Raw genomic sequence first — 26,004 nt, forward strand, 5'->3', positions numbered from 1 at the left:
GTGCTTTCAAGAAGTAACTAAAAATTACAACCAAATGCTAAATGGACTGGTTTGTACTTTAACCGAGCAATTTTAATACTACAGTCTATATTCACACAGCAATTTTCAGTTTTTTCATTTGGACTGGAGGAGCTGACCTCGAGATGAGCAAGCTCTGCCTCCTGAAAGAAATAAAAAAAATTCTGTGTGCTACTTGTAATGTATTGTGTAATGTATTGGATTATTACAATTATTAAAAAAAGATTAATTCTGTTTTTTCTACTGTATTCAAATCTTTTTTAGTTTTATTCCTCTTCTGCACAAGTGTTTGTTTACTTTTTTCAAAGTGCAAACAAACAACAAGATAAGTAGTGAGATTTCACTGTCTGATTTGTAGATATTGTATATTTACAGTGTGAAAAAATCGCTCAGGGGGTTTAAGGGCGTGTGTGTGTGTGTTGGGGTCTTAATGAAAACATAATGAGTTAATCCTGCTGACCACCATAAGCGGACTATTTCTTTTGAGACTGCACATTTGAGAAAAGCAGCGTCATCGATCACTTGTGTCGGTTCTGAAACAGTTAATAGTTGGCGCGTTCACGAACGCAAACATACACATACACATAGACCGGGGCCGCGCAGAAGCTCACCGGGAACGCGAAGCAGGAGCAGATCAGACAGCAGGTCGGTCGGTGAGCGGAGAGACGCACGAAGTCCTGGCGATAAAACAGCAGACCTGAACCTTTGGTTTGTGAGGCGGCTTTTTCTTCTCCTGTGGACTAACGTTACGGGAAGTTTTATTCAACAGTGCGGACCTACGGAAAGGCTGTCCACCATGTCGGGGAGCAGGGAGGAGGAGAGGAGGAAACTGGCCGACATCATCAACCACTGGAACGCCAACCGGCTCGACCTGTTCGAGATCAGCCGGCCCACAGAGGTAGGAGCTCAGCCAGGAGTGGCAGGAGAGGCCGCGGACACGCGGGCCCTCTCCTGGGGGAGGGGGCCCTGTAAACCTACCCCCGGCTGACCCTTGGGTTGAAAATGTTGAAAGCCAAGCAGTATTGGGCAGCGTGGTTTTCTTGGTTTACTCGGTGGCAAGTCCCCGTACGTGCTGCGAGAGAATGAATGCCAAACTCCATTGAAAATTGTCAGGATTTGCCAGATCGTAGGGTAAACACATTGTTCAAGATGGTGCCTATAAATTTAATTAAATCTTAGAGCCCTCACGGCGACCCAGGCAAACTATTTAATAGTCCGTGGTTGAGCGTCGTGTGTAGGTAAATCTGCTTCTCTCGCTTTCTTTTAAAAGAAACTGTTCACACTTGCGTAGCTATTACCGCCCACAGCTGTGTATTTGGGAAGTAGCAGGAATAATTTTTAAAGTTGACAAATCACAGAAGCTCTTAACATTATGTGTGCGATAAATATGCCGAATTTGGCGCGAATGTGAGTAGAATATTATCTACCTTGAGGTTTATTCTTGCTTCTGTGGATGCGTGCGATAAGGAGGTGAAGATGTAATTTCCAGATTTCTGAATGGGATTTGGTGTGTTATCTTACGAACAGCACGTTAACTGGGCTAGCTAGCTAGTTAGTTAGCAAGCACTTTACCTGTAGAGCAAACATAAGCTGTGCTACTATTAAACAGAATAAATAACCCCCCATATTGGTGATTTATGCATTACATATGAGCGCTTTTTAAATGAGGGGGCAAAGTTGTAATATAGCCGGCGTGTACAGTGCACGCAGCGCACTCGCAGCACTGCCTGCAATGGCTGACAAACCCAGTAACACGGTCAGGTTGTTTGATACGTTAGGCATATAGATAAAAGCTTAAAGTATTAGCTACAAGCAGGGTGTGGATGCTTAGCTGGGCACTCAGATGCTGCTAGCCCACCACCCACAGGACAGCCCCCCTTCTGTATGTCTGTCGATCTGTCTGTGCAACACACTGACCATGTCATGTCGTCCTGCATTGTCCTCACACACGAGCTAGTTTGGTATGAGCTGCTTGTTTGACCAGCAATAATTTGACCCTACAACACGGCGGAGGAGCAGTGCTGTAATTAAACCGCCCGTCTGGACTCGGGTTGTGGCTGTTTACTAATGACATGACGGGATAAGAAACGCCTCCTTGCCGAACAGTAGCAAGGGCTTGGCGATGTCTCTAGTCCTTACTAAGTTCAGTGTCCAGCAAACCAGGGGCGTTTCCAGGATTTTTGAAATGTGGTGGCTCACAGGAAGTCAGCATGATTGATCAGAAATAAATAGTATAGAAAAGTGGTTGGGGATTGGGAAGTGACTGTGCATGTGGGCAACCACAGTCAGTCTGTATATAGTTATGGCTTGTAAAGTCTGTGTTACCAGACTTTACAAGAGTTGAACTAACATTGCCAATTCAACACCACCAAGAAAACTGGTGATACTGTTTAGCCTAGAAGCTAACAACATAACATAACATCTACACTGGCTAAAGCCCAGACAAATGTGCAATTAAACAAGATTCCTGCATTTTCTGTCTGCACCACTGAGACCAAACCAAGATGTTAACATAAAATACACTGGATGAGAAGATAAAACAAATAAAATAGTTATAATTTAGTATGAATTTCATTCTGCAGGTGCTGGCACTCAAGGTAGGTTTGAGTGACTGGACCTGATGAAATGCACTGTGTTAGAATAGAGGAAAAATGCATTACAGACTCCACACTTAGCGCACTTAGCTTAATACTATTTCTGATTTTTTTTTTTTTTTTTTTAGCATTGGAGGGCTGGACTAAAATTCTGGCCCTCGTATTTTGCCCAAATCTAATCTAGGCCATTTTCTTGCATATTTACCATCAAAATATACAAATAGTTCTACTACAGCTGCCTAATGTGAAAGAACTTTCAGTCATAAACACATTATTGGATCATAATTGTTGATTAATGAGTGTGTGCATATCACTTTTAATGCTGCTACTGGAGATGATTTTCATTACTTATATACTACTAGGTGGCCTAATAGTGCTCTAACAAAATAGCATTGGTAGAGGGATGCCTGGTGCCACCCTGTGCCCCCCCCAGTACACGTCCCTGCATCCAGCCCTGCCCGTGACTGGTGCATCTCGTGGTTAAGTAGTTTTAATTTAAATCTGACTGTGATTGTGTCAGCTGCTGTGTTTTTAGGCGGGCTGCCCACCCCCCACCTCTTTCTTGGATAAGGGTGTAGGGGGGCCACAGGGTCCCCTCTCCTCTTCTTGAGCCGATTACCAGGATTGAAGCTGGCCAGCCGTTGGCCAGTGTTGCATACTACACAGCACACACGCGCAGACAAATACACAGCCTCTCGTCTGTGTGAGGAATGATTAACTCTGCATGTCCAGAAGTTTCCCAGACTGTAATTCTCTCACTATACTGGGGTTTCAGCTCACAAGCGTCACAGTGTAGTCCAGCAGAGCATAACTCAGTGTAAGGAGATGCATGGCCTTCCTTCACCACGCCACACCCCACCCATATGTCAGCTGGTGGAACGCCCAAGCTGCACAAGTGTCCTTCAAATTGGCTAGACCACTCCAGAGTGAAGCTGTGCATGAAATGAGCTATGCTATAGATAAAACTTGACACTGTTATCCTTAAATAAAGCCCCCCCCAAGTAGAAAAACGGAATATCTGGTAATTATTACAAAAGTTAAATTTCAGAGCAAGCTGCCACTGAGAGCAGTGAGATCATTCGTGTGATTAGATTAGGCACGGATGGCTGATTAGTCTGGAGCAAAGGTTCTCAAACTTTTTAATCTTTCAAACCCAAAATGCGGGACTTATGGTGAGACTCATTATAACATAACAGGTACCCGTGTCATGTGGGGGACTCGCAGTGGGAAGAGATGTAGGGACCTATTTCTGCAGACTGAATAAACACTGGGCTTGGATGTTGTGGCACAATAGTTATGTAGTGTTGAGATGCAGGCACACCAACTGTTTGTTTGATTTAAAAAAAAAAAAAAAAAAAAAAGATGGTGGGATGGTTTACTCACACGGCCATTACATACGTGAACATAAGCATATAATAAGAAGGGTGTTACAGGTTGGTGGAGGTTTGGTGACTTCTAATCCTTCTAGGTTTTGGTGGGACATGTGCATTTTAAATTATGTGGATGTGTGGCACATGAGTCTTCCTAAAGTGTTTAGCTTTCATGATTCTCTGAAACTCTGCACTAGAGTTATTCCATAGAAAAGCACCCAAACCTATCAAAAGTTCCCATCTCAGAATCAGCTTATTGTTTTTGTGCAATATTTAATGAAGCCATTGATAATTTTACCTTCATACTCTAAAATTGTCCAAGTAACAGGCTATCAAGTACATAGACATGGGCCAGAATTTGGTACTTTTTAATTTGCCTTATTTTTATGATTCTTCATAAGTGCATGAACTTTTGTGGGTTGAAAAAGCACACTTCACCTAGTTTAAAAACTGAAACCTGCACCAACGTAAAGAATTTAATGGAGAAAATAAAAATAAACATTGGTACCCTTGATGTGTTTTTTCCCTTTTCTGATAATTCAATGAGAGAACTTCAAAAAGTCCATTGTTTTTGATAGATTGTGAAGGGTAATATAAATCTGGGTGGACAAGGAAAGTTATAGCAAATGGAAGGTCTCCTTTCAACCATTGTTTTGATACCAGTCTCATCTTCTACCTGTGTTTTCTATTTTGTCTTATTTAATACTCCTGAATGTAGATTATGGATGTAAAGTGGAGAATAAACATTGGTGTTCCCATGTCTCATATCATAGTTAGAGCATATCACATTTATCAGATAATTTTAGCTGCTGTAGTACAGCTCAAAGCAAATATGTGGCTGAGGATACTCCATATGTAGTTGTGATCTAGTGACCATGCAGACCAAAGGATTAAGTAAGGTTTACACTTGGTTGTGTACAGTGACAGAAACATGATGAGTAGTGATTCTTGTTATATTTCTTTAAAGTCCAGTCAAGGTCTGCTTGAAGTCCGCACAGAGTCTCGTGCTAACAGCCTGGTGACGACATTTCCATCACTTGGGCACAAAAACAGTATAAAAGATGAATGTAGCCTTTTCCGTGAGGGACGGCATTTCATTTCCTCTAACAAATTCCTGGAGCCCTACATATTAATCTGTGTCTAATATCCATGGAAACAAACTGGTTTTGCCAGAGCTTTAAGAGTACTTTCTTCGATTTCAGTTGTATAGTTGTAGCCTAAGGGTCTAAGCCTCAGCTCAGTATTTTTTTTTTTTTAATTTATTTTATCTGTTGACAAAAGTGACTGTGTTTAAGTATCATATTACCCTGCTGTTCCCGTTGTCTGTTTTTTTTTTTTTTTTTTTTTTTTTTTTTTTGCATGCATATAAAATACCATCTTAAGAAACTAAAAAGAAGTTGAAAAGGCTCTTAAAGAACCAAAGAATGTTACAAATTTGTACAGTTTTACTTACATTTAGTTGATATTTGTTGTTCAGTAAATTAGCAAGCACTGACCATTTAAAAAAAAAAAAAAAAAAAAAAAAAAAAAGGAATCCACAGATTGACACCACATTAAATCCCACGCCACGGTGCTGGTTGGCTAATCGTTAGTCCTCACACCGTGCTCAGTGAACCGATGTAAGTTTTAATCGAGGAACTGCTGTTTCACATCTCAATGCCAGATCAATCAGTCAGCTTGATGGAGTGGATCAATTTAAATGGGACAAAGCCAGCCAACCATAACACGTGATTCACATCTTTTTATTGATGAGATAGAAATGTTTTATCGTAGGATAAACATCTTCCCTATGTGGCAACAAGCAGATCCAAAACAGGATACTCCATGTGTAGTCGTGATCTAGTGAGCATGCAGACCATAGGATTAAGTGAGGTTTACACTTGGTTGTGGACAGTGACACAAACAGAGGATGAGTAGTGATTATTGTTATATTTATATAACAATTATATTAAGTCTGTAATGCCCCCCAGAGCATTACAGACTTGGGGAGGTCAAGGCTTCACTAATTTCCTACAATTTGTTACTGTCTACTGTAATTTCTTCAGTCAGATCAAATGGTGTCTATTCAGAAAGGTGGCATTCAATAACTTGCTACATGCAAGCTAAAAATTATGGTATCTGTCATCTTTGAAAAGAAGTGCCTTTTTTTTGAGTATGCAGCATCAGGAAGACTCCTCTAATAGTTTGGATGTTGACAACTCTGCAGCTTCTTGTGCTTGGAAATGCTGCTCATCAGGGAAAAAAGCTGCTGACAAGATTGTCCTGAATATCACTTCTGGAGTGAAAACAAAGACGGTACAGCAAGTGTGATGTGCATGAAATAAATGGGCAGAACTAAAAAGTAAGTTTGGGACCAGTTTACACAACCCAGAGCAGACAGCAAAAAAATATTAATTTAGCAAGGTTTGCCTGAGGTGAACTCATAACTGTGAATGGCCCTTACTGGCCAGCTGCCACTACTGTTTTACTGACATCAGGCCACCGGTTATGTCAGACCCTGTCCAACATGATGTGCTAGAAACTGAATGCAGGTTGTTGATCAATTTGGATCCAGTTTCCCCCCCCCCTTTATATGAATGTAAAAATTCTGCTACATGCCATAAATAAAAGCAGACTGACAAACATTTTACAGGACAAGCAGACCATGTAGGATAAATAATAGAGAGTAGATGATGCATATCGCCTTTACAAATGCACTCTCCGGCAGTGGGTATCATGAGGGTAGTGACAGTGCAGTAATTAGCAGGTAGTACTCTTTAAGCCTGTAATTATATGTAACATTGCCATCATTCAGACAGGAGTGATCTTTATTATGTTGACATTTCCTTCTGCTTCCTGTATAAGTGTGATTTTCCTCAATCATGTAAATCAGATTATCAGGAAACTCTTATTTATGCAAGGCAGAGTTGGCTACATTAAACAGTACCTTTTTATCTGTGGGATGGTGATAAGGTTTTACAGTTCCTCCTCTTGCCCAAGACCTTTTTTTTTTTTTTTTTTTTTTTTTTTTCCTTCCCCCTGTGCAACTCAAGAGAAGCTTATGGTTTAAAAATGGGAACGGCAGCATTTTTTTGTCCACTCAGTTCTCCACTGATCCTGCGTGGAACAAGATGTTCTGCCCCAAACATCAATTATGCTGAACAGTGACCCTAAAAGCCTCAGAAAGTTGTTAAGTATTAGAGTCAAAGTTGTACAGTTGTTTTTTCCCATAGTATAGCAGCTTAAAAGACAAATTTATTATTAGATCTCAATGATTGGATAAATGCCTTAAATAGACTTTAGGGCTTCTAAAGTTGAGGCAGAGATGAAATTAAAGCAAATGTTACATCACAATGCATACTTTTACTTTCAGTTTAAGCATTTAATTTAACCCACAGGCACTGTGTCCTCACAGAAGAGAGCATAGTTAATACAGTACGACACTTTTCTTTACCTTGCGCAGCTCACATGCACTATAGGAGCTTCTGCTTGTCAGATATGTGCTTCTTTGGTTTTTGTTTGTTTTCGGTTTACTAACTGCTGAAATGAATCTCTTGAATCCCAAAAAGTGTTCCTAGTTTGTCTTTGTGAAAGCTGCGTGATGTAAATGTGTTAGCTGCTGCTGTTGCATGGCAAAGTAAACACAGAACAACACAGAACTGCATTGACTTGATTGTCCTGTTTTTAGCTTTTTGAGCCAGGATGATGTCTGACCCAGGGACCTGTGTCATTAGAGAACACCAGGCTTATAATATAAATTCCCGAACTTAGTGGTTGTAGCTTTTGTCTAAAGAAATAGAAAATGAATAAAAATACCTGGTGCATAGGCCTGGTGGACTGGTGAAGTGACTACTAAGGCTGAATTTAAGGAAAATTAGAGAGAAAGGGTGTCAGTTTGAGCACCACAGCAGGGTAAATTGGAAATTGGCATGAATATAAATGGGTTTTAATTATTACTGTATCTCAGTTATGTAATGCACAGCTGAATGGGATGATGGTATGTCACAGCATATTAATACACATGGCCTAGCGAGGTGAAAACTCTTACTTTGTCACAACATTTTTCTGGAGAAAATATAGAAATAAAAGTACTTATCTGAAGCCTCTATACAGCACAAGAGACTTCCTGTGTGCTCCTGCAGCTCCTTTTTTCTCCTGTCATATGCTGAACTCCAAAATCAATGGTTACTGTTCACACCAAATGACTTTTCTGATCACCTTAAGCATTATTTTCCTCCCTGTACTCATCATCATAATTTGAGGTGGAAGGTATTTACTAGCAGGAAGTCGCACTTGTAGCCACCTTGTTTCCTGTGACACGGGATATGCTGCATGGCAGACTCGCTGTGACATCAGCGGCCACTCCCTCCCTCCCAACTTTTCCCTGCTGGTGGACGGGAAGCAGGAAACTCGGCAGAAAGGAAGTGAGTGTTTTGTGGAGATAGTGTGTTTCCTGGCCTATGAGGTGGAATGATTTGTTTTCAGAACGGTCAGGTTTCTTTATTTTTTCCTAACTATTCCCAGATTCTCAATCCTCTAGAGGAGTCATTTCCACCAGTGGTGCCAATTTAGTTGTGAAGAAAGATTTCAGTGTAGTTAGCTATTCTATATTATTGGTGATATTTTGTTGTCGTTGTGGTTTATTGAAGTTGCTGGCTGTTAAACTCATCAGTTTAGTGCTTTTAGTGCTTTTAAATAATTTCTATACTTTCAGACCTGACATATGTATGCAGACGCTGGCTGTCACTTGCCTTATTACAGATTTTTTTTCTATCTAAGTATTTACTTTTTTTTAAGGAAACATATTGACGTTCTCTGTGTTTATATGAAAAGAATTCCAGAAAGCTATGTTTGATTCCATACGGCAAATCTGACAAATTGAAATAATCCATCACATTGACGGGACAATCACATTTTGATAGAAAATGGATCAGCCCAGTGATTTGCAACATTGCTCCTGAGTGCAAGAGCATGAATACCTCTGTATATATCTATATATATATCTGTATTGCATAGGAAATCTTTTACAGTTGTCAGATTTAACAGATGTTTTCATCATTAGGCAGACACAGCTCCTTGAGGTGACTCCTATGTGATTAAAATTAAACTGAATTGGATTGAAACTGAATTGCAGTTTCTTGAAGTTCAAGCTATTCAGATAAAAAAGTTAGAGTATAGATAATTTACAGTATATCAGAAAATAGAATTTTCTAATGAAGCAAGAAACTGTTGCTTCATATGTTTGTAGGTGGCAAAACATTTATACTTAGTTTTTATTGAGAATAAGATTACCTCTAGCTAATCCTAGAAAGTCCCGTGACCTGACATTGTAAATACAGTATTTAAATTTAAGCAAAGTGCGGAGGTAACCAGGTGGTTTTTGCAGCTGAGCCTTGTAAATAAACAATGCCCCTTTCTTGTGTTATGTAACAGCGACTATCTCTTCCTTTTTTGTTTTTAAATTTAAGATACCATAGTCATCAAGAAAAGGCTGTGCACTGTGAAAAGCTGAGTGCATGAAGAGGCTTGAAGAAACAATGAAGTATGCACATAAATGATAAAAAATTACATGTTAAAAAACCCCCAAACAAAACAAGGTCAAGATAAGATAAGATAACCTTTATTAGTCCCACACGTGGGAAATTTGTTTTGTCACAGCAGGAAGTGGACAGTGCAAAAGTTGTGAAGGAAAAATTAGAATAAAATAAGATAAGAATAAATACAGTACACAACTGTACAGAATAGAATAAAATAAAATACTATATACAGTAGAATAAAATAGAATAAAATATACAATAAGATAAATAGAATACAAATGCTATATACAACTCAATTCATAGTTCCAGGTCAATAACCTGGAACTATGAAATAATTTTTCACTTTTGCCCTAAAAGTGTCTTAAATAGTTATGAAAATCTTTGCAGATATATGATATACTAACTCTAACCCTAACTGTCTTAGCTCTAATTGAAATTGTAGTAGCACATTACTAATCTGAGAGACCTGTAGGCAATGTGGATTTAATAACCTTGATTGACAGGCAAGGACGCATGGCTGCTTCTTTTCCATGCTAGGTCCTTCCTAGCACAGCCATGATAAAAGCTGGTGTACACATTGTACGTACAGTGCTTTTGTATGTACAATGTGTACACCAGCAACAGTTTCTTTTCCTTTCTTTGTTGGAAACACGTTACTGTTGCATTGATAAGTTCCTCATTGCGTTAGATAATTAAATGCCTTTGGACTTTGAGGTCTAGCCCTTTGTTTATGATAATGGAAATTTTTTATTTTATTTTTTTAAATAAATTCGCTGGAATAAGTATTTTGATCTTCTGTGAGATGGCATAGGGTATCCTGGGAAATTAAAATGCTACAGCTTATAAAGACAGAAAGGACTTAAGAGTTTAGCTGGCTGGTGTCTGACTTTGACTAAAGGTCAGTGCTGACCGTGTGTGTACCTGCTAAAGTGGCAGCTGGAGATAGTAGAAACACTTGTGTGTAACAGACATGCTGGCCTTAGCCACAATGACAGCAGCATGAGGTCACTCATGCAGAGGCGCTGACCACGGCGTGCATTTATCTCTGTTTGCATTGTTCCTCTGTGTGTTCATTGCCCGTGCCCTCCCTTTTTTCTCTTTCTGTCTCACCCCTCACGTCATGCAGACATTAGCTGGCTGCGTCCCCATGGCAACGCTGTAGCTGTGATGAGCTGCACACTACAGCAGCTAAAAAAAAAAAGAAAAAAAAGGAGGCCACACACACACACGGTTTTCGACAGGCTCCAGTGTTTCCTTTTTTTTAGCTTTTAAAAAAGAAATAAATGAATAAATTATTCATTTGTGGACAATCCCTTTGCTCTTAATTTGAAAGATCGGTCACTGCTAATCTGCTAGCCCTGGTGCTTCCTGTCTTGTGTTTTTCCTACAAGCTTGTTGGCCATGTTGCTTTTGTGGTGGTCCTCAAAACCATTCAGCTCCTGCTTCTCCAGAACATCTCATCCTGCAGTCAGATGTACTCACATTCCACATTCTCGGACTGCAGCTAGTCACGGTAGTTCTTCCTTTGCTTTGGAGGTCATCTGTGAGCTGTAGGGTCATTCTGAACTGGTTCACGTGCCGCTACACCATGCTCACTGAAGCTGCAGAGCTGAACAAGGACTCTCAGCTGCAGTGCAAGACGATGTAGCTGGAATGATTTATTGCTCTGTTACATGTTTATATCCCTGGACCAAATATTTAACTTTTGATAAGAGTGGAAGAGTGGCAAGTAGTGGTTTGACTGTATGGTTTGTATTTTCTTTTCCTAATCAAAGACATTGAAATATAAATGTATAGTTATAAAGCGCATTCTGTTTACTCCTGACAGAAAAATGAAACACTGCAAACTTTTGTAAAAGGCCTGCTCGCTGATTGATTTAAATTTGGTTTCATCCATAAAAAAATGAGCCCAGCCCACATAGACTTACAAGACTCCAAAATGTAATTACATAATTTAAAAGTACTAAAGAAACAATCCAATCTGACGCCTTCCTTAAGCTTTAGAAATGCGTCCAGCTAACAAAAAAGAAAAAAATCAGTCATTATTGGCCACCCCAAAGCTGGATTTTTTTTTAACAGCCACCTCACTAAATATAGATATTCTAAACTCATCATTAAGTTGCTTTTGCATTCAGTAATTAACACACTCTACTGTCCTGGATATTTTTAAATCTGTCAACTTGCAAACCTACTGGTCATAACACTACCAAAGTTTCTTCTGGCATGAATATGTATTTAACTGCAATTGGTCCACATTTTAATAATTGTTTGCATTTTTATAGGCAAAATGTGTTAAACCCCACTTTAAAAAAGGAAGTCAAGGACCTTCTATAACCTTTGACCCTTTTCCCCATCAGCTACAGGCACCTGCACCTTCTTAGCAGGCCTGAGATGATTCTAGCTCTACAGCTGTGTTGTCTGTGTTGCTGTAAATGTCTGCTGAGCTTGTTTTTATCTGGCTGACCAGATGAAGCTGTAAATGTGTAGTATGTCACATTTCATGGTCATTCTATAGGTGGGTCTGCCTGAGAGTAATCGCACCTCAGCACAGGTTCATTACAAAGTGGGGCAAAAGATCGTGACCATAGGCCTTAAAGCCTGCCCCGCAGAGTTATGACCCAGACATAAATACACAGATAGACATGACTGCATGAGTAACCTTGTTGCAGCTCGTTTACACCAACCAGCCTTTTCTTCCTTATATACTGAATGCACATCCTGTGTAACTCTCAGGCTGGATGCTTGTGCCGTTTAAACCTGAGTAAGTAACGTTGTCACCTTCACTCAGTCTGGAGAAATGCTGTGGTGCGCTTTATTCTTCCAGTCTGACAGGATGCAACAGAGTGATGCTGTTCCTTCTTTATTTGGATGTCACAGTTGTTTTTTGTTTTGTTTTTTTCCCTACTGAGTGTGAACTCACAATTATACTCCAGTTGTGTGTCACTTATTCAGAAAGCCAGTGAATCACAATTATGAATTAAAACAATAGTCGGGCCCTCACAAATTTGTACGGGTTGAGGCGTTTCCTGCAGGCAGGTGGATGTTGGACAAACCAAATTCCTGTGTCCATGTGTCATGTTGCCATGCGTCATGTGTAGAACTCAGAATGCAAATGTTAGGTTTATCAGATGAACTGTGTCAATAAATACTAGAGCTGGGCGATATAAGATTTTTTCATATCACGATATGTTTTTTTTCATTTCAGGCGATAACGATATATATCACGATATAAGCCAAATAACTATATTTGTAAGGTTTAAATGTGCCGTTGCTCACAAGTAAAATGTGAAATAATCAGCAGCTTGTTTTGATTTAAATATTTATTTCCCATAATAAGTTCAACAGGGTAGATGTACTTGAACATGAGACTTCAGTTTCAGATAAATAAAGGCAAATATTGCAAACTACACAAAAGGCAGCCGCTAAAGCGTTTAAGTTTCAAAATAAAACAAACAAAACAGACTAAATTGTCAATTCCACTTAGAAACAAAATATTAATTCTAAAAATAAATCTTAGGTCGTTTTACAGAAGAACAGACAAAATTGACTAACTTTTGTCAATATCAAATAAACTGAGAACTAAAAGGAAATTCTCAATCTCTCCTTGTTGTATAGCTTAGCTTTTCAAACAGTTTTAACAGTTACTTTAGTCTGACAAAAGCCGAATGACGAATTAGCGCTTTCAGTCAGAGATTGAGCATGCACCGCTTTATTGTATTTCCAGACTTGCTTTCGGCACAATTTACAGTGCGCGCTACTCTGTTTTTTTGTCAGACTTGAAATAGCCGAAATACCTTCACACTGCGGAACTTCTGTGGCCCTTCCGTTCGACAAGCTCTCCGGCATTGGAACCATCATCTGTTTTTTCTTCGGTAACCTTCGCTCACGCTCTCGGTTGATTTTTCTCTAGTCGGCACACTTATTTCCTCCATTACCTGGGCAGCCCGGCTGGCTGCTTCCCAAACAAATACACATGTGCGCCTTGGCACTTGTGCTGTACGTAACAAGTCACGTGACGTGACGCTGTGGCTGTGATTGGTTCGGCTCTGCGCTACTTAATTTGGATTGGCTGTTTTTTTTTTTTTTTTTTTTTTGTTTTTTTTGTAAGAGGACAAGAGAGACGAGGCCTATCGCAATAGTTTAATTTTTCTATCGAGAAAAAGTTATTTCGCAATACATATCGTTATCGTTCTATCGCCCAGCTCTACTAAATACTGATTTCCTGTTGCTACTTGGTGGCGCCATGGCATTCATAGTTCATGGTGGGATCCTTATCAAACATGACAAGTCTGGGCCAGTTTGGGCAATGTAAGTGTGAATTACAAGAACTTTAAATTTCACAGTGCTTTGGACATTCCCTTGAATAAAAACTGACCATGTACGACAAACATTGAAGCGGATTGATTCAGTCTCTAGGAGGATGTTTTTTGAATTCTAATGCTTAGAAATGGCAAAAAATTGCATCCAAATTGCTTCTTGCATTCAAAATGGTGGTGTTATTGTGGTTTAGAGTATGCGTCAGAGGCTGTTATGTATGTGTACCAAATGTCTTAGATGTTAACTGGTATTCAAGCATATTCAGGACCTCAAAAATGCACATTGTTTTTGAATAAATAATAATAAACTTAGCAATTCCAGAAATTACAATGGAAAAAAAGAAAAAGAAAAAAAAACACCAAATAATTACAAGAGCATTTCTGCAGGATTTCAGCATCTTATTGTCTCCCAGCTGCAAAGCTCACTACATCATCTTTAATTAATGCATCTGCTCTCAGTGTATTGGCTGCTGTCTATTAAATAGAAGAATGGGGGTCATGCTGGGCAGCCAGGATATTCATCACCACTGTTTATTCCCAGCTTGTTAGGAAGTCCACTTTAGCCTCCTGTACATTGTTTAAAGGTCGTATTGGGGTCATGGGAGAAATGTATGAATGTATAGCTGATAAATTAAATGGATTGGATATTACTTAATACACTGTTACCAGGCAAAATGTGTTCATAGCTCAGGGAAATGCTGAATAATTAATGAAAGCACCTATTCTTTTTAAAGGTATTTTTACTAAAGCATACAAATCAATAGGCGAATACCTGCTTGTTACATCTTAATGTCATTAGGCATTTCTTTTTCAATTAGCAAACAGAATGAGGGGCCTCTGAGGTTTAAGAATGGTCCAGATTCTCCTAGGTGTTTTAATAAAGTTTAAAGTTTAGGTAGCCATGAAAGATGACTCACGAGATTTAGAAGAGTTTGAAGTTTGAATGTTTTCAGGTGAGGCTTTGGTGTCAGTGACTTGGGTCAAACTGGTCAGCTGTTGCCTTTTGCCTTGTAGATCATAAGGACTCAGGTTTATAAGGTTATCGCTTCGTCCCCATCTGCCACCACAGACAACCCCAAAGTGGAGGCTGTGGGCTGGCAGGGACCAACAGCAAAATGGGCTTTACTATCAGAAACACCCACTTGACCTAAAGTTGTGATTATGGTTATTTTGTTGGTCATTGCTTGTGTGAACAGTGACGTTAGTGCAGGCCTGTAACCATTTATACTGGCGTTAAACGATAGGTGTCACAACTTTAAAACCCCCTCAACGTCTTATCAGTGCTGCTGCAGGAGGACAAGAAGTCAAAACAGGAAATAAAGAGAACAGAGGTAATTTCGGAGTTTGCTACATAAAGTCTTCTTTTCTAGCTGTTGAAGCATTTCCCTGTTATCTGACAGTCTCTGTGCTCCTAGAGGCACATTTATCATTAAATGGTGATAAAGAACGACCAACTCTTGTGTGCCATGTTATTTAAAAAAATAAAATAAATAAATCCAAAGGCATGACAAGCCGTGTGGCAAACGCCGACAGTTGTCACGTTATTTTTGGTTTACGCTGCCATTCAAGAGGGCATCAGTGACTAGTATAAGTGTAACTCACAACAACATGCCCATCTCCACCCATGGAAAGATGGAGTTTCCCATAAAAAGATGTTTGAAGTTTATTCAATGCATGTTTGGCAAGTTTATAAATGATTGTTTACCAGAAATGATCATGACTACAACTTTTAACAGTAAAGCAAAGTCATAACCCTCAAACAGGCATTTGAAAGGGTACAAAAAGAAGGAAAATTGGATTTAAACTTCTAACTTTAAACACAATTCCACCACTAAATTCAAACTGGTTCAAAGACAGACGGACAGACAGACTTGGGTTTTTTTGCCTTTGGTTTCCTGTGACAGATGACTTCAGCCTCATGTTTTTTGGATGAGCTGTTTTTATTTTTGAATTTTTTTTAAAGTGCTGCCCACAGTCTGCCCCCTTAAATGGAATTTTGAAGAGGCATGAAGAAATGAGGGCTGGGCAAAAAGTTGAAACTTTTACAAGATTTAATCACTTTGATGGTCTGAAACCCGAGAAAGGACTTTTTTTTTTCCTAGCAGAAACAATCACGCACATCTTTCAGCTGTCCTTTTAGAACAGTAACTGCATGCCTGCATGTGATGCATTTAAAGCACGTCTGTAAACTGTACCTAACAAAAACAAGCACGGCTAATTACAGGTAGTTTTCATTTTTCAACATGTGCCATCAAGCCTCAGTATTATACACAGACTTGTATTTAGAGAAAAAAAAAGTAAGATGTGTATGACAGCGAAATGAAAAAAACTGTAGATACAAATTTATGTATCTTCTGTTGCTCCTGAAAACACTTTAACCCTAAAGCAACCAAGCAGTTTTAGGTTGAAAATTACTTGAAATGACAATTAAATTATACAGGAATTCTTTTGTTAAAAGCTATATTTGGGTTTATCACACCTATAGTCTTTAGTTTATCTATGGCAGATATTCTGAAATGTTCAAATCTAATTAATTTTATTTTTATTTTTTTATTTTTTTTTATTTTTTTTATTTATTTTTTTTTAAAATCCTAATCGGCGTCAAGTCTGCTGTGGAAGTAAATCTTGCTGCGATAGTTCTGGAAAAGAAATGCAGTGTAGTGTAGTGTGTTGTAGTGATAAGAAGTGGAAAATTACACTGAAATCAAAGCCCACAGTGTTAAAAAACACACTAACACAGTCATTAATGAACTAGCACAACTTTTCAAACTCCTATTCCTGTAAAAACTATGAAAAGTTGTAGAAGTAAAGTGACAGCTTCATATCAGGGAGCATTTATGGACCCCACTTGATCACTTGAATCTTAAAGATGCTTCTGCAGACCCACTGTCTTCTCTTTACACGTTAATAATTGATTGTTAGTTTAAGTTCTTTAAGCCTTGGATTAAACTCAGTCTTGTGGAAACCCCGGCTCCACTTTGGAGGCAGTTAATTTTCTGTAATGGGCCGTCGGAATCTGATCAATATGTTAAACTGCTCCCTAAGCACCCCAGAATAACACATCAGCATGGTCTCTTTCTCTCTCTCTCTGTGCGCGAGCGTCCAACTGGGTGATATGCCACGGGTTTCAGGGCTCCTAGTGGTCATGGAATTCCTGGAATGCAAATGGAGTTTCAAGTGGAGAATTCCATACAGAGAAGGTCAGGTAACTTGATGGATTCTCAGTGGAAAAGTGGGGGAATGTTAGAGATTCCTGTTAATAGCAAGCGAGTGTATTTCATGTGTAGTTTCCAGAAAAACTGCAATACAATCCAGACAGCTCATTCTTCAAGTAAAGGGGGAGAGTTGTGGAAGAGTTATGGAATATGCATTAGGACAGCAGCAGGACATTTGTTGGGAAACACCTGTGGTTCATAATCTCACTCTCTCTTTGCTCTCTCACATTCCTTCGCGGTGATTTGGCCTCTTTCTTATCTATCTTTTCTCTCTTTCCTCTTGTTCTAAAACAAGCAGTATATTGTGTGTGCTCAGCAGAGCAGCCCGCCCTCAAAGCTCTGTGTGTGTGTGTTTGTCCCAGTCAGCCTGTCAGACCATGTTAATCCCCTCAGAGGCCTGGCTCACCTCCTCCCATGCTGTTTTTCTTCTTCCCTCTCTCCTCCGATCTCCATTGGTTTGTGTTGCCTCCCCCAGCCTCCGGATATGCTCTCCCACCTGTCAGTCACCCCCTCGTGCACATCCATGTGGGCCAGTCGCACAGGAGGCAACTCCCCATTGACCTCGCAGGATCAGACGGCAATCACCAATGCAGTCACTCACTGTTTAGAACCGCTTGCGACCAGCTTCCCATGGTGCTTTGCAGCAGATCGATGTCTAATTCGTGGCCCACAAGGAGGGAAAACAAGGAGGAGCAGTGTGTGTAATCACTGGGAGTAATCAGGAGTAAAACCCATTGTTTGCCACGTGTTGGCAGTTTACTTGTGGTCAGATGGTAGCAGTTATAGCGCTGCAAATAAAACCTGCTTACTTAAAGCAGAAATTAATCAGTCTTGTGCCGTTTCCCATTTTTCCTTACTGCTACATTAGAGCAGGAGTTTTGTGCTTCTGAAATCTAAAATATCAGCAGACTTCTTTACAGCATGTGGAAGAATTTAACACAAGACCCAGGGACAGACTGCTACACAGACAGAAGATTTAGTAGACTTAAAGGGAGTGCAATCCCAATAATTTTATTTATGTTCTTTCAGTAAGTCATAAAAATATTGGAAAGAAGCTGCAGTACACTTTGCTGTTTACATTTTCTCATACAAGTTTCAGAAAAGAGTGTTTAGTGGTTATGAAGACTCCTTGAAATTTTGGCCATGTTTAAAATGAACACCCACAATTCCAACATTATAGCAATGAAAGAAAATAAGGAAAAAGCTTTTAAAGTGCACTTTACCTGCTCGTAGTTCTTTAAATGAAATGTAATTTACTGTGGTAACACAGGGGTTTTCCTGCCCCATCCGTAAGGTGGATCTTGGCCAAAGTCAAAAGAAAATGATTAGTCCTGTAATAAAACCTAAGGTAAGACTTTTGGTTTCTATCTACTCAAAGGCATTTTTACAAATGGCATTTTTGTTTAACAGATTTGGCGAAATAAGATGAATACATTTGTGTCAAATCATATGAGTTGTTGTCCCCCAAAAGCACAATCTGAGACAGAAAAATTCACAAAATATACGTATGTGACAGAAAATACAAAAAATTCTTATGGGAAAAACAAGACCTTCTGGAAAATAACATGATTAAAAACACTCATCTTAATGGGTCTGATGGTCAAAACAGGCGTGGGATAATGGCTGCATTAGGGTGTGATTCTTTTGGATTAGTTGAACTTAATTACTAGAACGGACACACAAACATGCACACATCTGTGACAAACAAGAGCACACAAGTGAAATTCCACAACTCGTAAAAGCGGAACCACAAAATATTTGATGCTTTTTCTCATTGTGTTGAAATGTTTGCTGGTTTGGCGTCGCCGGTCTGTGAAAAGTGTCTATATAACAAACTCACGACAGCAGATCTGCTGGTGGCTCGACGGGACATCGCTGGTGATGATGGTTTTACTTCGGTCTGCATGAACTCTTTCTGTGAAGATTTAAGAAGCTGAGTGTCAGTGACTGGGGTGTGTTCTGTCAACGTTTTATTAGGGGGAGAAATACACTGTTAAAGCTGTCTTATTATCAAGTCAGACTCTGCAGTTTTTCCATTACTCTGCACAGTGTCACCTCATTTAATGACTTGCAGATTTACCATTCTGGTTCAGTCTCATTACTCTCATCAGTTTCAGTTGCCATGGTTTTCATAATCCAGCTGTAATTAATGGGTGACAGTTACCCAGTGAGTATAGCGGACCACTTAAAAGAATGGACGTTTAGTTATGGCAAGCATCATCATCATCATGTTTTCTTAAATCCTGAGTGTACTGAGCAAATAAGAAAAAGTAAAAGAGTTGTCGATTTTACATTTTCACCCTCATCTGTGGTCATGACCTGTGGGTAGCGACTGATACAAGTAGCATATAAGGTCAGGTGGCCAAATTCGGCCTAGCAAAGAATCCAATCTGGCCCACTGGATGGCTTTGAAGAAATTTGAAGAGGGACATAAATTTCGGACTGGACTGAACTTTCCTACATTTTGCAACCTTTCCTACTATAAAGACGTCCTTCATGGTCATTCATACTACACCGAGGTAATTAAGTAATAAATAAACAATGACAAATGACAGAAAGGTTCCTGTTTTTTCACTGTCTAATATAGAAACTAGCACTTTTTTCCTTATATTACAATACCTCAGGAAACAAATGTGTAGTTAAACTTTTTTTATGCTGAAACAAAGGGCAGTTCCTTTGGTCTGACTCACTTAAGATCAAAGTATGGTGGATGTATAATGAATTTGACATCACTGCTCTAGATGGCTATGAATGCACCACAATAGCTGTTTTGTCTCAGTTATCTTACTTTTGTACTAGTCGGAAAGCAAAATTGTAATTGAAAGTTGAAGTTAAAGAGCCAAACTACCTTAGCTGCTGGGGGGGAAAAAAACCCAAACAAACACTAAAGCAGTGAGTACTTACCTTTACACTCATCTGTCCAGAAGCATGACTCTGAGTAAGTGCTAATTTTACACTCTGCTGCATGTGTATCTAATTTTTGTTAGCCAACCATCACCGTATCAATTTTACAAGGTGTTAATGTGTCACTGTTGTGTTTACTACGTGGGTCCACTGCAGCGAGATAAAAAAAAAAAAAAAAAAAAAAAAAGTCCATTAATGTTTAACTCGCGTTGACCTTAACTAGCAGGGTATGATTTTTAAGGAAGTTGAGTTACAAATTGCTGAGGTTAAAGAAGACATGACAGGAATAATTTGTAAAATACTTGTGTAAAAAATCAGTTTTTGTAGGACATCATCCCAAAATGAGTATCATGATGATTGCTATCAACTTTCTTTGTTAGCCTGAGCTTTCTGCTTTATGATCTGTTTGTGGTCAAATAAACCCGGGCTTTGATGTCCATGAACTGGACTGATTTAAAGCAATCCAACTTTGGTCAGAGATGTTATAAGAAGAACAGGTGATAGAGATCTTGCAAATGAGGCAAGAAAACAATGCTAGCAGAAAATATGTTAGCATATTTTAGGACACTCTGCTCTCAGTGCTGCTGTTTATCTCTAACATCAAAGCTGCACATAAGCTTAAAACTTCAACCCCTTCAGACCAACCCTGGATGGTGCAGGTGTTATCACTAGAAAGTGAGGGTAGCTGAAGATCTAACTCCTTATCCCCTGCAGAGAGCTTTCATTTCAGCTTCTTAATTCAATTCTGTTTCTGTTTGAAACAAACCACTGGTCTACGAGAGCAGCTAACACATCTATCCACATGGGTTTTTGGTGAAAGGATTTGAATAATGTTACTGGTTATGAACTAGAATTAAAGCTTACCTGGCATGTCTTGCATCATCAATTGAACTTATGCAAGGTGCCAAATGATTGTGGCTATAACTTCACAGCAGGGCTTCTTCTGGCACTATTACTAATGCACGGCTCAACAGTTTGCGTGTATCCCTTCAGGAGAGAGTTTTTGAGAGTGCTGTCAGGGGAAAAACATGCTGCTCTCAGTCAGTTTTAAACTGAAACTCTGAGCACATAACCTGCTCAACACTCTGTTATGTGTTGAGAATAAGTTAATATCGTCTAGTTAGTTAAAGGATAAAGTCTCCATTCTGCTACAGCCAAAACAAAAGGACACCGCAGCTACAATTACATGCATTACTAACAAAGTGCTCCGAAGTGGTAACATCACCACCAAAAACCAAAGCAACACAAAATACAAGCAACACACCTCCTCCTATGGTCTGGATTTGTTCAACAGAGTTGTACTCGAAGGCATTAAAGCATTCTTGGCATGAAATAAGTTTGCAAAGATTATTCCCGGTACCTCCTACCCGATAGTAGTAACTGTGGTGCATAACAGACGATTGCTCACCCTTTTCTTACCACTTGAGACTTAAAAAGCTGTATTAAACAGTTTTATTTTCCTGCAATCTTACTCAGCATATTTATTTACTTTTTAATTTGTTCTTTATAACTACAGAGAAAAATATGAGGCAATGAGAAGCAGACACAAACTGCTGTAGCTTCTGCAATAAGTAAAACCATATTAATGCATCCCGGAGAACGCTTGTTTCATTAGTCGCTGTTCTTAAATGTGTATATCCAGCTACCTTTGAATCACTAAAAACAGTGACTCTAGGTTCAGCATAGCTTTAATTGTGCTTTGCCGTATGTGCTGTAGCTTTAAGTTAACATACTGACTTTGCTGCAGAGGCCCTGTGAGTGTCCTACGTCCACTCCTCTCATCTGCAGGTTGTTATTGGACCCCCCAGTGGAGCTGCACCCTGTCCTCGCCCTGTTTTAGTTCAGCCCCACCTTCTTCCTGGAAGAACCTCATGGAGAATTTAAACAGAAATACAATATTACTGTGTGGGTGTCCTCAGTATGTTGGGGACTTCCCTACACGCTGCTCCACCCGGTCATATTTGTGGATGTTAGCTATCCACCCTGCTTCATAAGAATGGCTTTGACAGATATAAACACAGTGGTAATGTGTGACTTGGCCTCACACAGGTGACGTAAGCCCAGATTGTGTTTGTGTGTACCTGGAAGTTCAGGGTTAGGGTGGATTCTTGGAGAAGAGCGTATTTTCTCCCAGATGTTTTTATGTGTGGCCTGAGAGCGTGTTTGTATGTGTGTGTAGACGGGGAGAGGCTTCTGTTCCTGGTCAGTTGTTTGTCTAAGGAGGCAGTGCCTGCTGCGAATGCACAGAGTCAGAGATTGCCACATAACACTGTCGGTACCAGCCACTTTATACAAGCAGAGGAAAATATGTGGAGTGTCCTCCGGCCGTTAATCCTGCACATGTGGGAAACGAAGCTCAGACAAGCGGTGTCTCTTCGTTGGACTGTATTTTTGGTGAAGGCCAGATGATGTCATGTGCTAATTTGGATACTTGTGGCATCAGTTGCACCAGTTTCAGGATATCTGCAACTTTCATCAAGACTTTTTTTTTTTTTTAAATGCCAGCTGGAATAAAATGTAAGGCTTCTGCACAGTAATTTATGATAATAGTTGGGTTTGAAGTGCCAACAAATTAAAATCAGACACACACACCCTGGATTTGATTTGAAAAGCTTCAGGGTGCATTACAAATTTTACAACTTTTAACTAGATTTTATATGTTGTGCTACAACACTAAGATATTTTAGCCAAGCCTACAAAATTGTCTGAAAAAACTATTATTTCAAAATCTCCTATATATTGCTTTAAATTATCACATAGAATGACAAGTGTTTGCTGATAACTTGTAAAATTGATATATTTTCAGACATTTTGAGCTTGAGTTATGGTCTAACAAAACAAGATATTTGAAGTTTTCTCTGATGCTGATCTTCTGGATTTAGTTGACATCTTTCAAATAGTCAGCTGATATGACACACAGCAAATTCCCTGTTCGGTTAGATTAGCATTAAATATTAAACTCTTGCAGGCTCCCTGGTACAAAGTCTGTGTTGTGTCTCCTGTTTTTCCTGTCTAGAGAAACTTTTGAAAAGCCCTAATAGGTTTTGGCTGGTTAATGTACTCAAGCATAATAGATATTTAATATTCATAAATATCAGAAAATGCAGAGATCTTGTCAAATAAGGTTACACAGACTCTGTGCCTGTGCTGTGCACAGATTAAACATGCTTACTTGCATAGTTGCCTCAGAATGGCCCACTATGAGAGAGAAATTCACTGTCCTCATATTGAGCCCTAACAGACAGCTGACAGTTACAGCTGCCTGTATCAGTAGACTTGCCAGTCAAAGCTGGTGCACCCCCGACTTTGAGCCCTAAAAAAATCCACTAGGGAGAATTATTAAAACAAAAATGAAAAAAGACATAAAATAGGTTTTATAATGTAAGAAATTGGTTACTGGGGAAAAAAAGAAATCTGGGTGTAAACAAGTTAATTACATAGATATGAGTGGGGCCGTTTAATGTGACTCTGTGGGACTGATGAACTTCCCAGCTTCAAGTGGCCATTAGAGGAACTGCAGTTTTTTGAGACGTCCAAGTTGGCTTCATTTCTCACCGCTGGGCGTTGCTGCTGGATGGGGGGCAGCTCACAAGTGGAGGATGAGGAGGAAGAAAAGAAGTGACCTTTTTACTTTGCCAGACTTGCTCTTTGAAAGGCTTTCCAGAACTAAAATTTAAGCTGCTGTTAGCAGGGAGCTTCCTTTGGATTTACTGAATTACTTCTACTTGGACTGAAAAGCAGACGTATTTCTGATGACCTTATAAATGTAATAATACACAGTAGCATATTTTGTCACCCTCTTTTGTTTGTCCACATGACACCTGAGAAGTAGGCACAGCCTACCTACCAGGTCTGCGGGAACACGACACCCCGCCTAGGAGGTTACCAAAGAGGCGTTCAGTAGCTTGTTGGTGTTGGGTTCCTTCGGCAGCCGGCTACTGTTCAGGGAAGTTTGTTTCGGAGGCAGCTCTCACTGGTTTCACAAATGAACTGGTATGCTATTGAAACTACTCAGAGAAAGGTTACTGAAAAGCAACATGACCAGCATATCTACAAAAATACCTTAATAGCCTTAAGGATTTATTTGGATGAGTGAAATCTTCCAGTTCGTTCTACAAATAGCTGATTGTCAGAAAATGAATCAACAATTCAAAAGTGTGTGCGCATTTACGGCTTCATAGTTGGACCGCTGTCACCTCGAATTTCTTAAATTCTGTGACTAACTCTAACATTTTATCAAGTCACATTTGCACAGTTGAAAACTAAGAGCATATTAACTGATAAATAAAAATAGCTTTTAGTTTAAACAAAAAAATCTTGACAGTTTACTCTTTACTGGAATACATCTTTAGCTCAAGTCCATTTGCTGCCTTCTCCCAGAAGTTTAAACTGTCTCCAGTCTCCACCTGATGGATGACTTTCTCCTTAAAGTTTTCCATTTTTTACTTTGAAGTCTGACAACCTGCTGTTTTGAGCTGAGGCTCTGAAAACATCTTCAACCGACATGACAACTGAGCAGCCTGCTGAAAGCTCCGCTAGACTTTAAGTTGTTTTGTCGATAACAAAGTCTGTATTTCATTTAGCCTGGCTGCAAGTTTGCTTCCTCTCGAAATATGTCTTCATGCTGCCTTTCTAAATGAATGTCTGGAATTTGAACACGGTATGCTGTCAAATTTTCTATGAAGCCATTATAAATCCTAAAAACAACCCACAGGGAAAGCAAAAGCACAAATACTTGTATGTGGTATGTCCCATTTTTCGTTAAATTGCAGATTCACATGAAAACCATGAATACTTAAATGACCTCGAGTTAATTTTTGTTAAATTTTTTTCCACTATGGATATAATTGGCATGGGAGATTCCCCCAGTATTAAGCAATTAGGACGACCTCTGTGGTTATTAAAAATCTTAAACCAGATATTACTGGTCCCAGTGCAATAGGGCTATGAGGGCCAAATTACACTGCTTTTAATTGTTTTTGAGGGCCTGGATATACAGTAGATAATTTAAAAAAGAAATAAAATATCAGTTTCCGACAAGGTAATGTAACTCAAGGAGTACGAACCTTTTAGTAAACGGAGTGTTATCTTGCCAGTCAGCATCAAAAACACTCAGTTGTACTAATTAGTTTTCCTTTATTAATGCACAATTCCACTTAACTGTTGCATCTAAGGCAAGGAGGCTAATACTTCCTCTTACTGGCATAGATGAACTAACTTTTATAAATTGAGCAACACTGAATGCAAACTTTTTGTTTGAAAAACTGAGGACACAAAACAATCAAATTAAAGAAATGTGTTGAATGGGGTTGCAGTCTGTTGAGATCGAGTGAAATAGCAGTACTGACTTTTTACCAATGCACGGTCTAAGGTGCTAAGCAGCCACCTCCCACTAGTCGGGACTGCAGCTGTAGTCGTAAACAAGCAAGGTAGAAAGAAATATGAAAGCCTTGGCTACCAGTACTCCTATACACTATTATGGTGTAGAAAATGATTGGTTGTCTCAGAGTAAATTGGCAACCACTCACTCAGCTGGATCAGTGTGTAACCACATTCTGCACAGGCCTGCAAGGGGGGGAAAAAGGGCTGCTGTGTTAGCACTACTGACATTACAGATATAGTGTGTGTATGTGTTTGTGTGAGAGAGTGTGATAGGTTATAGATGTTGCAAAATACATTCAGCATCATCTGAAGAATATGGTTTTCAGTTTTAACTGACTCCTAAATGAGTGGGAAAATCTTAACCTTTTCTATTAGATTGGGAAAAACAGTCAAAATTTCTCATAATTTTTTCCCCCTCCTATTTAATTGACTGTAAAATTGGTCACCAGGAACACATCTAGTTTGCACCTAAAGGACCCAGGCCGACATAAAGTTCCAGCACATACCTCCACACCATGGTTTCTGACCTCTGACATGATCATACACTATTAAAGCTCTCAACCCCCTCAGGTTACTTGGATCAGACTGGTTTTTTCCTGGGTCTCTAGCAATAGTGTTAAAACTAATTCTAATTTTCTTGCTTTCTGTAAAATCTATCTGTAAAGTTGAGGCTGCGCACTGTGGTAGCT

The 26,004-nt window shown here is 39.4% G+C and overlaps 1 protein-coding gene across 1 annotated transcript in view; it reads left to right on the forward strand.

The window, feature by feature from the left end:
• Nucleotides 1-598: 598 nt before the first annotated feature.
• Nucleotides 599-26,004, forward strand: part of afdna (afadin, adherens junction formation factor a) — a 114,906-nt gene continuing 89,500 nt past the window's right edge. Inside the window, 1 exon segment of the mRNA XM_025899205.1 lies at nucleotides 599-916. Within this exon segment, the coding sequence (XP_025754990.1) occupies nucleotides 815-916 (102 nt within the window). The 5' untranslated portion in view covers nucleotides 599-814.

The sequence above is a fragment of the Oreochromis niloticus genome, linkage group LG15 (assembly GCF_001858045.2).
Source record: "Oreochromis niloticus isolate F11D_XX linkage group LG15, O_niloticus_UMD_NMBU, whole genome shotgun sequence".
In the NCBI taxonomy this organism is placed as follows: domain Eukaryota; kingdom Metazoa; phylum Chordata; class Actinopteri; order Cichliformes; family Cichlidae; genus Oreochromis; species Oreochromis niloticus.